A 12,443-nucleotide genomic window follows, 5' to 3' on the forward strand; every position below is an offset into this window, starting at 1 on the left:
AAACACCCTCTGTAGTGACATTTCCTTTCTTCCAATGTGGTAAATGCAAAAAATGCAATGGCTTTAGTCAGATTTCGCAGGAATGTCAAGACGTATGTTTGTTTGTGTTTGATTTCAGTCAGGTTGTGTTAGCAGCAGACATGCTGGGCCTGGAGGAGCTGAAAGACGTGGCCGAGATGGTTCTGACTCGGGACTATTGCCGCTTTTTCCCCAAGGTAAGAGAGAGGATGGGGTCACGGCACACACATTCAGTCCATTAAAGGTGAGGAGTGTAAATAGTCTTTTTAAGCAGTGAGTCTGTTGTCAGGTAGCGCCAGTAGTACTATCATCTTGTCGTTTATTAGCCTTTAGGGACACATTATGTGATTTGTATTTGTGAGCGAGTAAAGTCTGGGCATTGGTTCAGCTTTTGTAGAGCATTTAATTTGTCAGCCAAAATGGCCTTATCCCTGTGTTGTGGCTCCAGACGAGGATTCCTCTCATTTAAGTTGTCTGATATGGGTGTATCATCTCTTTCTTCAGCCGTATTTTGCCATTTTTCTTCTTCTCTTAGAATAGAAGCACTGCAGCAGACTCACACCATGTTTACACAGCAAGTGCAGACTGTCATGATTGTAAGATCTCTGGTACAAAAGCAGTAGTGGGAGGCAGCGCAAGTCAAGAAGCATAGTGTTTGACAGCCTTCTCGTAATTCGTGAAGAGCAGTTTTGTTTGCTTCTGAGTCTTTCATTCTCACTCCCACCTTTCAAGAATACTTTAAGACAAGGCTAGTTTGTGTACTTTTCAGCCATCCTACACAGAGATGGAAGAGGGATGCATTTACTCCCTCTACTCTTTCAAAATAATTTTACCCTTTAAGTGTTGGAAAGACTTGATTTAAAGGTATGCTAAGAATTTAGTTTTCCCCCTACAGAAATGCATAATACTTTTGATAAACTATTTAAAGATTTGGGGATGCTAAGATTTTTTTTATGTTTTTTGAAAGAAATCTCTTATTTTCAGCAATGCTGCAGTTATTTGATTAAAAAAAATAAAGTAAAAATTATTTTATTATAAAATGCCTTTACAATTTAAAATAACTGTTCTACTTCAGTATATTTTAAAATGTATTTTATTTCTGTGATGGTAAAGGTGAATTTTCAGCAGCCATTACTCTAGTCTTCAGTGTCACTTGATTCTTCAGAAATCATACTTGCTGATTTGGTGCTCAAGAAACATTTCCTATTGTTGTCAATGTTGTGCTGCTTAATATTTTTGTGGAATGTGAAACATTTTTGTTGACATTTTTTGTTAGGATTCTTTGATAAACAGCATTTTATTGAAAACGCATTTATTCCACTTAATTTTATATTAAATAATGCATTCTTTTTTCCCCCCCAAAATTACATTTTGGCAATTTCCTATTAACACGCATAGCATACGTTTATTCAGCAGAGGTTTTTTTCGTCTCACTCGCACAAACAAATATTGTATTTTGCAAACTCCATCAAAACACTTGCAAACACAATCTAATATATAAATAGTAAAATTAGAAGAAGTCAATAACAAAACAACATTGCTCACACTTTATGAACATAGTCTTAGTTAACAACTAATTCTATAATTATGTCCATAATTCAGTGGTCCAGACTTTAATGCTTTTGATTCTATTTTTCAAATTGTATATTTCTGCCTGCTACACTCTTAAAAATAAAGGTGTTTCACCATGCCATAGAAGAACCTTTTTGTCTAAATGGTTCCATAAAGAACCTTTAACATCTGAAGAACCTTTCTGTTTCACAAAAGGTTCTTTGTGGCAAAAGAAGGTTCTTCAAATTATAAAAAGGTAAGAAAGAGATGGTTCTTTAAAGAACCTTTGACTGAATGGTTCTTTGTGGAACCAAAAATGGTTCTTCAATTGCATCGCTTGAAGAACCTTTTGAAGCACCTTTATTTTTAAGAGTGTAAATGTAGAACAATGCATTCTTTTATGAGCCCCTGCAACTTGTGTAGTAAATATTTTGTACATTTTCCACCATGTATCAAAAATAAATTTTTGATTAGTAATATGCGTCGCTACGAACTTCATTTGGACAACTTTAAAGGCGAATTTCTCAATATTTTGATTTTTTTGCACCATCAGATTCCAGATTTTCTAATAGTTGTATCTCGGCCAAATATTGTTCTATCCTAAAGTGCCTCGCCATTACCCACTCTATAGGCCTGCAGGATCTCTACTACTCCTGTGTGAGGTGAGGCATTTTCTGCACTTCTGTGGATGCTACTGCTTTAAATAATGGTTTTTAAAATCCCTCTTCCCTCCCTTCTTTTCTGATTGTACTGCTCCATTAAGGGTCATATGCAGTGCACTGTACAGTGCAATTGAATCACTAAATAATAAATGACTAAATAAATCAATAAATAATACAGGTTTCAAAATGCTTTTTATTTCTGAGGTTATGCTTCTGTCCAAATGTGGATGCAATCGGTTTTGCAGATATTTATTAAACATTTAAAACAAACCCATTTTCACATCAAATGTTAATGTTTGACACAATTGTTAAGCCAAAAAAATTGAAGTGGAGATTAGAATTTGCCTACCAAAAGAGTATAATGGTCAAAGGTCAAAGATGGACTAACCCAGCTGTTGGGTTAAATTTTTAAATGACATTTTTAACCCAAAAGTTGGGTTAGTCCATATTTGACCCAAAGTTGGGTTGAAACAACCCAGAATTTTTTAGAGTGTAGACAAATCCAAATCAAGTTCTCTTGACTTGCTCGTACAATACCAGATCTGTTCTTCGCAATGCCTCAAAACATTTGCAAACCAGCAAAAATGTATACACACACACACACACACACACACACACACACACATATATATATATATACAGGTGCATCTCAATAAATTAGAATGTTGTGGAAAAGTTCATTTATTTCAGTAATTCAACTCAGGCAGCAATGTTCTTTTTGGAGAGCAGTGGTTTTCTCCTTGCTACTGCCATGGACCCCATGGTTGTTCAGTGTTCTCCTGATGATGGACTCATAAACATTAACATTAGCCAATGTGAGAAAGGCCTTTAGTTGCTAAGAAGTTAGCCTGCAGTCCTTTGAAACCTAGTGGACTTTTACACGTCTTTTTATTTCATTTTATTTTATTTTTTTGTGGGGTTTCTTCAGAAAAGTATGTAAATGTTTTTATGGCTTATGTCTGATATTAGACAAGATTCTTGAGCTGGTTTGCTTGTCTAGCATCCTATATTTCTCTAGCAGAGCTGTTTCTGTTACCCGGTTGGCAGATCAATTGAAAAATGTTTTCACCCCTATTATACAGAACGATATTGGCTTTGCTCTTGGTGTGATTAGACCAGTCGTCAACAATTTGTTTGTTTCACAGTGGGTATAAAAGGGCCTCTAGGCCCTAGGCAGTACAAAAAGACTGATTTAAATGAAAAATTCTTTCCATCTTTAGATTGTGGTGGCCATGCAAAAAAAAAACAAAAAAATCCTAATAAAGTCATTCCTCTTTGATTTTACTCTTAATTTTGTAGGGGTAAATAGATAGAAATATTAAGACATGTATATGTCCCAAGATTCTTTGACTGACAACTTGGACCGCAGAAGAAAAATGAATGAAACTGACCTTTAATCATTTCGTATCATCACCATTACTTAATTAGTCAGCTCTGTCATTGAATTGTCTTTGCTGTAAACTCCGTGCACTGTGGTAAAGCAGCTCAGAGAGGCGTGTGAATGTAGGTCGGGATTTTTCCAGTGCCTCAGAGATAGAAAGAGAGAGACTGTGTGCGTGTGTTGTTTCTGTGATGTTTTGGTGCTGCCTCCGCCGTGGGTAGGAGGGTGAAGAGTCACGCATCAGGATGAGAGGCTCTCAGTACAGCATCAATGATCTGATGGTGTAAGATCAGCGCAGCACTGCTGCTTTCAGTTCAGTGCCAGTCCAGTGCCTGCTGAACCTACTGCCCTAGTGTTACTAACCTAGATCACTGGGATAACTCTTCCAGAAAGAACTTTTTATTTGTATAGAGCTTTTCACAATACACATACAGTAGTTTCAAAGCAGCTTCATTCATACCTAAATGCCTCATATAGTCCACATTTAGAAGGTTAGAGCAGTTTAAATTTGACACTGACATAAATTATCAACCAGTTGAGATTTGCTATTAGTATATAATGCTTTATAAGTAAGTGTATGTGTAAAGTTGGATATATACATAGTTTGTTTAGTAATTTATCATCACAGTCATGATTGAAATTATGCATATCAGGATTTAAAGGAATAGTTATGCAAATTGTGTCATCATTTACTCACCCTCATGTCGTTCCAAACCAGTACTGTATGTTTCTTTCTTGTGCTGAACACAAAAGAAGATATTTTGAAGAACCAAACAGTTGTTGGTCCCCATTGACTTCCATAGCAGGGAAAGAAATACTATGGAAGTCAATGGGGACCATCAACTCTTTGATTACCAGCATTCTTCAAAATAACTTCTATTATGTTCAACATAAGAAAGAAACCTATACAAGTTTGGAACAACATGAGGGTGAGGAAATGATGACAACATTTTCTACTATCCCTTTAAGATTTTGGTTGTTTCGCCCAGCCTAAGCTGTTCTATCATCATTTTCACATGCTGTTTGAAATGTTTTTCTTCTCTTGTTTGAACCCAGATGTCTGGCTTGAAAATTGTAACAAATTTTTTTATATTGACATATTAATGCTGACAAGATTCAAAAAAGAGAAAAAAGACTATAAAACAATAAAAGTGCTGCAAAAATACTTCATATGACTAGTCCACTATATTCCAAGTCTTCTAAGGATGTACAATAGCTTTTATGTGAGGAACATGAAGTTTTACTTATAACGTTTACAATTTTATGGTACAGTTTTTTGCTTTTTGAAGTCTGATAGAATAAATTATAAATACTGTACCATACTGGATTTTATGGAGTAAACTGGTCATTCTTCAAAACATCTCCTTTCGTGAAAAAAAACAAACAAAAAAAAACTACAGGTTTGGAATGACACAAAAGTGGGTAAATTATGAAGGATTTTTTATTTTTATTTTTTTTGGCTGAACTGTTTCATTTCACTGTAACTTAAAAGACAGTTTTTAAACTGTCTTTTAAGTTACCGTGGCAAAAGCTAATTTTGTAGCTTAGCAGGAATTGTGCAGGAAGTTTTACATTTTACTTATTTGTAATTAAAAATTAAGATAAAAGCTTACGCTCTTGATGTTTATTTCAATCCACAGATGGGTAGCTGAGCACTTTGTGAAGTGCTGGTCAGAAAGAAATTTTGCCCTCCTCCCTCCAGAGCTACAGAGAGATTGCCTTAATAATGTCACCAAAAACATGGTGTGTAATACTCACAGACACATATTTGTTTTCTCTTGTGGTGGGGACTTCCCTTTGACATTTTTCTAGTGAGAAACAGCATAGACAACAACCCATGTTTCCTTTCATTCCTTACTGTCCTTCTGCTTCTGTCTGTATCCTAGTACAATAAGACATTGATGAGATGAGCTGTGGCCTCTGTTTTGAGGATGGCTATTGACTAAAGAGCAATTAGAGGTCTTGATTGAGTGGATTTGTGTGTGTGTGTGTGTGTGTGTGTGTGTTAAAGCCACAAACAGCTCATTCACTTAACCCATAGTCTGGCAGTCCCCTAAAATTCTCTCACGCACACACACAGACCCAGAACTTCAGCAGCTGCAGTCAGCCAAGTGTAGTTGTATAACACTGGGTTTTCCCTCTCCTGATTTCCAACCTTGATGTAAACCACTGCTGAAGCATATTGGATTACACTAGGAAATTTGCAGTCACCAACAGTGCAACCAGCATGAGAAGCAGGGAAGATGTATTCTATGAATGAGACAGTGTGTCTATGAAGATGTTTTTCAGATGGTGTAGTAGAGTATGTGTGTAACATTGTGATGTGTTTCAGACGGTGCAGAGTGTAGTATCTGTGCTGTGTGGCAGCGAGCAGCTGATTGGCAGCCTGCCGGAGGTGAAATGGGCCAAGCAGGTGCTGAGTCTGGCTAGTGAACTGCAAGAACAGTGTCTGCAGATGACTGTCACACACCTGCCCCAGGTCACACACACTGCTGCCTTCCACGATCTCCGAAGGGTACGACCAATTAATGATGTTTTGGCATATGATATAAAATGTTTTGTCAGCTATGACAATCAGGCATGTACTGTTTCAGAGAGAGGAGTTCACACGTGACCCCACTCTCCTGAGGAAGGTGTGCGTAGCTGTGCGGGAGGGCGTTACTGTGGAGAACTGCTGTGACCTGTTCACTGCTGTGAACCGGCTGAGCGGTGACCCGAATGAGGTAGATGTTATCACAGAAGACCAAGCCAACCAGGAGGTAAACAAAGAACACTACAAGCCAGAATTTAATTACAACTCAGATCATTTAGTAAATTAATCATTTATTTTTATTGAGCCAAGCAAGATGGCTGTTGTATATCCACACAAAACAATGAACAGCTAATATGTTTGAAAGAAAAGCATAGTAGGTCTTCATAAATAATTGTGTATTTATTATAAAATAATTATTTTGAATATAATTATTTTTACAGAAATAATTCATTTTACATAATTCTGTAGAAATAGTGTTTAAAAAAATACAGTTTTAGTGCAAAAGTATTGATTATTTTCTCATTGCAATCATATTTTGATTTGAAAGCATCACATGCAGTCGGACAGTCACCTGTGGTGTAGCTGCAAATCTGATCTGAGATTTCTGTATGCTCAGATATATATATATATACAGTGGTGTGAAAAAGTTTTTGCCCTGTTCCTGTTTTTTTAATTGTTTGCCTATTTGTCACACTTAAAAGATTCAGATCATCAAACAAATTTTAATCTCCCATACTACTCTCCACTGGAAGTAAATGACTTCCGGTCTGTCGTTTGTCAGAGATTAGGCACAACCTGCAGTGGAATACCTGCAATTCCTTCAACCTTAACTATATTAAAAATACAGCACAGCCCCGAATGCATGATTTTATTACATGTTTATACAGGTTTTCATTTAAACATTATTTTATTAAGCAATCCAGATCAGAACTGTCTGTTCTGTTTTGGTAAATATAAAGTAAATCTGAGGAATACATAATTCAATTTCATCTTGTATCGATTTGCATATTGAAAGGTGGAGCATTCTGTATTTACAGTACATGTTTTTACTTTTCCAATTGAAACAGGATATTCAAAGCATGGTGGCACTACTGTGCACTGGTCATACCAGAATAGTGGTTAAGGGAAAACAGTTGTAAAAGTAGGATTAGTGACAACAGCTAAAAAGAACAACCATTTCAGACTTTGTCATTACATTTTCATAAAGAATTGAAAACCACATGCATTTAAAAGGTACATCATGATTTCATGTTGATTTTAACATGTTAACTGCATCAGTGGTGTACAGTAGTTATTACAATAATTGATGGATAGATTTTCTGTGCTTCATCAAGTAGTGCATAACTGCAGCAACGATCTGCTGAGCACATTCTCTGTATTTAATGGCACGTGTACAAAGCGCTTCATTTGATCCTGGGATCTAAACTCGCTTAATGTAATGTACATGGCCAGGCCGGATTACAGTAAAGTGACACTACAAATAGAAAAGTTCATGGTAAACAACTCCACCTCTCGTACTTATCTTCATTTTCTATTTTTCTATATTTCTCTCTGGCCATCTCTGTCGCTTCCTGTCTCTTTGTGAGTTCATTCACATCCCAGGGGAAATGGCAGAATGGATTAGTCTGAGAAAGACCAAGAGTCGTGGGTGTGGCCATGTCTAATCTGGTTCCATGTCCATTATAGAGGAAGGCAGGGAGGGACGTGGGAGAAATAAACTGCGGATGGAAAGGCTGAGGCAGAATCTGAAAAAATACAGAGGTTCTTTTTTTTTAATGAACATTCGGTGCAGAAGGCGGGAACACAAGCCTCTGCTACTGACATCATCCATTTAGCTGGATCCTGTTAAGGGTGGAGGGAGGCAACGACGATCGGTTGCCAAGACAACCAGCCTTTGAAGCAGCTGCTGATTCGCTCCTGTTCTCCTGCTATTGTATCCACCCTCCCTCCTTCTCTCTCTCTTTTTCTCTGACTCGCTCACCCTCTCTCACTCATTCTGTCCCTCCGGTAGCCATTCAGGCGTGAGCTGTGTTCGCTGCGCACGAAGCTCTGGACCTTCCTGCTTCAGTCCTTCTTTGCAGTGCGGCACACACAAGGATGGGACGCACTACAACCCAGATATCGAGAAAAAATACTCGCAGGTAAGGAGAGGAAGGAGAAAAGGTAAGAATGTAGCAATAGCAAAAGAAAGGGGAATGGAAATTAAACGTAAATAATGTGGGAAGAAGGTAAAGTATAAAATAGAGGAGGATAAGAGAGAAGATCATAAGAAATGAACAGCTTTCAATAGAAGCTTGGTGTTCAAAACTATGCAGCAGTCAGAATTTTTTTTTAGTGGTCCAGTGCAGTGATGAAGAGCCCTCCTTTGCATGGATATTGGGTAGCCAGTGCTGGTGAGAGATAACCTCCAGCTCCTGTCAGTCCTTCAACAACAGTCCTTTAATATGACCCAGTGATGCTTTGAACATTGAGAGCTAGAATACAGTCACATCAAAACATTAAGCATTTCCAAGGGGGGGTTGGAGAATGGGGTCCACAATGAGATACAGTGGATTTTGTGTTGTTCTATTCTGCAGGTGGAAACATATATGCTAGTGCATAAATTATGCATTGCTTTAGGTGTCAAGATCGTGCTTTCTAAAGATTCCCTCGCATATGTAAAGGAATGCAAATGCGGTGGCTCATATGCAAAGCATTCATCGTTCAACAGCAAACACAAACACTCCAGCTGCATTCCTTTACAGGAGCTATTTGATCCATGATTTGGATTGATTTTGTGGATGACAACAGTGAAATCAGAGCTCAGTTGTATTGCTGGGAACGAAGCCTAGGTCTTTGTTTTTTTCTGATGTTTTAAAGAATGCTCTGGATAAGCTGTGAGATGATCAAAGGCTAGATCTGCGCTGTCTCTATCTGAGGTGAAGGAGTAGGACATCAGTGGTTCTCTGCAGAGCTTCGCTGCCACTTTTACTGATTGGGGTTGTGACTGATTGCAAGTCTGCAAGTATTTGCGTGTCTGATTGAGGAAATGTTTGGCAAATGTTGATTATGCAGGAGTGGATGTTCTAATTAGACTGAAGCTGTCTGTAATCTAAAATTAGTCTTTATTTTCTTCCTCCCTCCACCAACCCTCTCAGCTGCTCTTGATAAAGGAGACTGTAGACGGCTTGGGAAAAAACCTGTGCTCACCAGCTCTCGGGTAATTTTTATTCTGTTGCTTATTTTGGTAAAACTGAAAAATGATGGGATACATACAGATATTTTGGCCCAGGTTGATTAATTAGGCAATATTTGGTCATTTTGAGATTGTCTGCATCACAAATAAACAGAAGTAATTTTTTTTTTTACTTATTATGATTATATTGAGTAAATATTGTCAAATTAAAATACATTCTTTTACTGTAAATTCAACAGTTCTGTTTGCTTTCATTAAATTGTAAAGTGTATCTATCTGCATTTTTTCAGCCAATCTGCTTTCTAGATATCTATATCAGCATCAGCTATTAAAAAACTCAATATCGGTTGACCACTAGAAATAAAGTGATTTACTGGCATAGGCTCTGTTAGAACTGTAAGTTCTGATTTTATAACGTTTTCTTTTACTGAAAGACAAGCTGATTGAACTGAAATTAAATGGCTGTTAAATGAGAGCTGTCTCATCACAACAACGTTAAGGTTGATTCAGAGAAGGTGCTGCAGAATTACTGATCCTGAAAACATAGCTGGATTCCCTGTGAGAAATATTTTCTTAAAGAAAATTTACATATTTGTTTGCTTTTTTAGTCTTTACAAGAGTTCTGTTCTTTAAAGATGACAGAATCATATCAGCTGTATTACAGTTGTCACTATGAGATTTGAAGATGCTGTTGTCAGGGCTCAACAATAAGGACGGCCTGATAAGAAGCCCATAGAAAGTATAAATATGCATGTGTTTCGGTGCCAAAATATAGACAGGGACTACTGGCTTGACAAAGAAAAAACACCTCATTATTGAGCTTTAAATAAACAATATGTATATATGACCAAAGTGATATGGATACAGAGACCGTGGGCTAAGGAAACAGCTGTCCTTTTTTTGAAGAAGAAGAAGAATGTGCTTTTTAGCCTTTAATCCAAAGATCATGGTTTTGTGCTCTATGGTCTTATACATCTGAGATTACTGTGTCAAATGGGTTGCTGATCTGATTAACAATGAGCAAAGCCATCATAGTCTTTTGTGCTCTCCATCTCTCTCCCTTCTGCAACAGAAACCTACAAAATGCCTCTCGGGCACTTCATCTCCATGTGATAGCCCTACTCATCCTCTTATTAAGGTATCACAGGGTCCACGTGCTTTGAAGAAGAAGAAGAATGTGCTTTTTAGCCTTTAATCCAAAGATCATGGTTTTGTGCTCTATGGTCTTATACATCTGAGATTACTGTGTCAAATGGGTTGCTGATCTGATTAACAATGAGCAAAGCCATCATAGTCTTTTGTGCTCTCCATCTCTCTCCCTTCTGCAACAGAAACCTACAAAATGCCTCTCGGGCACTTCATCTCCATGTGATAGCCCTACTCATCCTCTTATTAAGGTATCACAGGGTCCACGTGCTTCCCCTGCAAGATCTGTAGCTGCTGCATCAGGCACCATGAAGTCTGATGCTCTGGGGCCAACAGCTCACACGGCTCCTTCTGGCAAAACAAAAGCTAGTAACAACGCCTCACTCAGAAGTAAAAATGATAAGGTTAAGCCAACTCAAACGCCAGCTAAAACCAAGACTACATCTACTGTTAAACCAGTGTTGAATGGCACTGGTGGTGGTGCTCAACGGGAGAATTCCACTGCTTCAGGTGCCCGTGGTTCACCCACAGGGAAGACGGTGATGGACAAGAAGCCAAACCCAGGAGCAAGGCCAAAGTCTTCCCCTGCTGGGTCTGATCTCTCGGCAGGCCAGACTAGAGGAGGAAAAGTGCAGAAGAACACAATGTCAGGGAAAGATCTGCCTCAGGAATCAGCCAGCAATGCTCAGAATACTCCATCTAACTCTGGCAGCACCTCACCAGACAACAGCGCTGGGAGTCCTCGCAAGAATGGCCACAGTACACCAACAGGTGAATTTACCTTGATTCATAATTACCTTTAGAGAAATTTAAACTCTACTACATCTCAAGCTAGTCCTTGTTTTACTGTGAGTGGAGGTATCCAGCAAAGCCAGAGGCAGTGAAACAGTTTGAGCAGAAATTCCGATCTGAAAACAGCTGTAAGTTCTTGGAAGTCAAGAAGCTATCCTCAGTTCCCATGATAGCTCCTGATATTAGAGATTACCCCCTCAGGTTTACTCTTTTGTCCCTGTAAGTAAAAGTTAATTAATAGTATGATCTGTGCTTCTGAGTTTCAATAAAAGTTAGAAAATTAGAACAGGAAAGGAAGGCTAGAGAGAGAAGGAATGTACTGCAGTTGAGAGGGAGAGAAAATTCTGAATCTTGAAATCCAGAGGTAAAAATATAGACACAGTATCCCTTCCCTTTTCCCTGCTCATTAGCTGGTGTTTGCCTGGTACTGACTTCTCTGTGACTCAGAGAGTCTTTGCTCAGCAGAGTAGGTTTTAGCTCATCACTAAGCTGCTTAGCACTACTAAAATTGTACATGCCAGTTACCTTGCTCACAGTTCTTAAGGAATGTAGGTTTAGATAGCACAGAGTTTCTGCAGGACAAATACCAGTTTACAATAAGGTACAAAAATATCACAATTTATTTATTTTTTATGTGCAGACCATGTTGAGACCAGGATTGTGATGGATAGTGCTCTGTTTAATTAGATTAATGGGCTATACGTTTAAAAAAAATGTTTTAAATGATTATCTTAAAATTGTTTTTAAATAACTACATTCTGTATTGTCAACATGCAATGTAATTTATAAAAATGTTGTGTGGTTTTACTTAATAAGTGACTTAATAATCCTTTTATATTGTAGGTCTCGGGTCAAAACTTCAAGCCAAGGCAACAACAAAATCTCCTCTGACCAAACCTGCTCAAAAACCAGACACTGACAAGACTAGCAGGTGAGTTATGTTAACAACCAGGCTGTGATCCTCACACTTGCACTACTGTTTTTACTTTCTCCACTTTCTTCCAGTTGATAGTCCTTTGATCCTTCATTGTGTTTATAGCCCCACTAATAAATCAACCAAGACTAAACCTACCACAACCAGTCGTGCAGTACCTGGAGTTCCTGCATCCCGCTCAGATCCAAAGAGCAAAAGCACCGTGTCAGAGAACCTTGGTAAGAAATACTCAAGCTTCAGAATGGATCTAA

At 38.1% G+C, this 12,443-nt stretch overlaps 1 protein-coding gene across 1 annotated transcript in view; it reads left to right on the forward strand.

Moving 5' to 3' along the window:
* The window catches only part of LOC107749984 (uncharacterized protein KIAA1107-like), a 29,795-nt gene that overhangs the window by 10,804 nt on the left and 6,548 nt on the right, over window positions 1-12,443 (forward strand). Inside the window, exons 8-17 of the mRNA XM_016565229.1 lie at window positions 119-232; window positions 2,142-2,231; window positions 5,253-5,355; window positions 5,945-6,127; window positions 6,207-6,371; window positions 8,157-8,286; window positions 9,283-9,344; window positions 10,652-11,237; window positions 12,102-12,189; window positions 12,298-12,410. Of these exons, the coding sequence (XP_016420715.1) occupies window positions 119-232; window positions 2,142-2,231; window positions 5,253-5,355; window positions 5,945-6,127; window positions 6,207-6,371; window positions 8,157-8,286; window positions 9,283-9,344; window positions 10,652-11,237; window positions 12,102-12,189; window positions 12,298-12,410 (1,634 nt within the window). The remainder of the gene's footprint in view (window positions 1-118; window positions 233-2,141; window positions 2,232-5,252; window positions 5,356-5,944; window positions 6,128-6,206; window positions 6,372-8,156; window positions 8,287-9,282; window positions 9,345-10,651; window positions 11,238-12,101; window positions 12,190-12,297; window positions 12,411-12,443) is intronic.

The sequence above is a fragment of the Sinocyclocheilus rhinocerous genome, unplaced genomic scaffold (assembly GCF_001515625.1).
Source record: "Sinocyclocheilus rhinocerous isolate Xijiao unplaced genomic scaffold, SAMN03320098_v1.1 scaffold212, whole genome shotgun sequence".
Classification (NCBI taxonomy): domain Eukaryota; kingdom Metazoa; phylum Chordata; class Actinopteri; order Cypriniformes; family Cyprinidae; genus Sinocyclocheilus; species Sinocyclocheilus rhinocerous.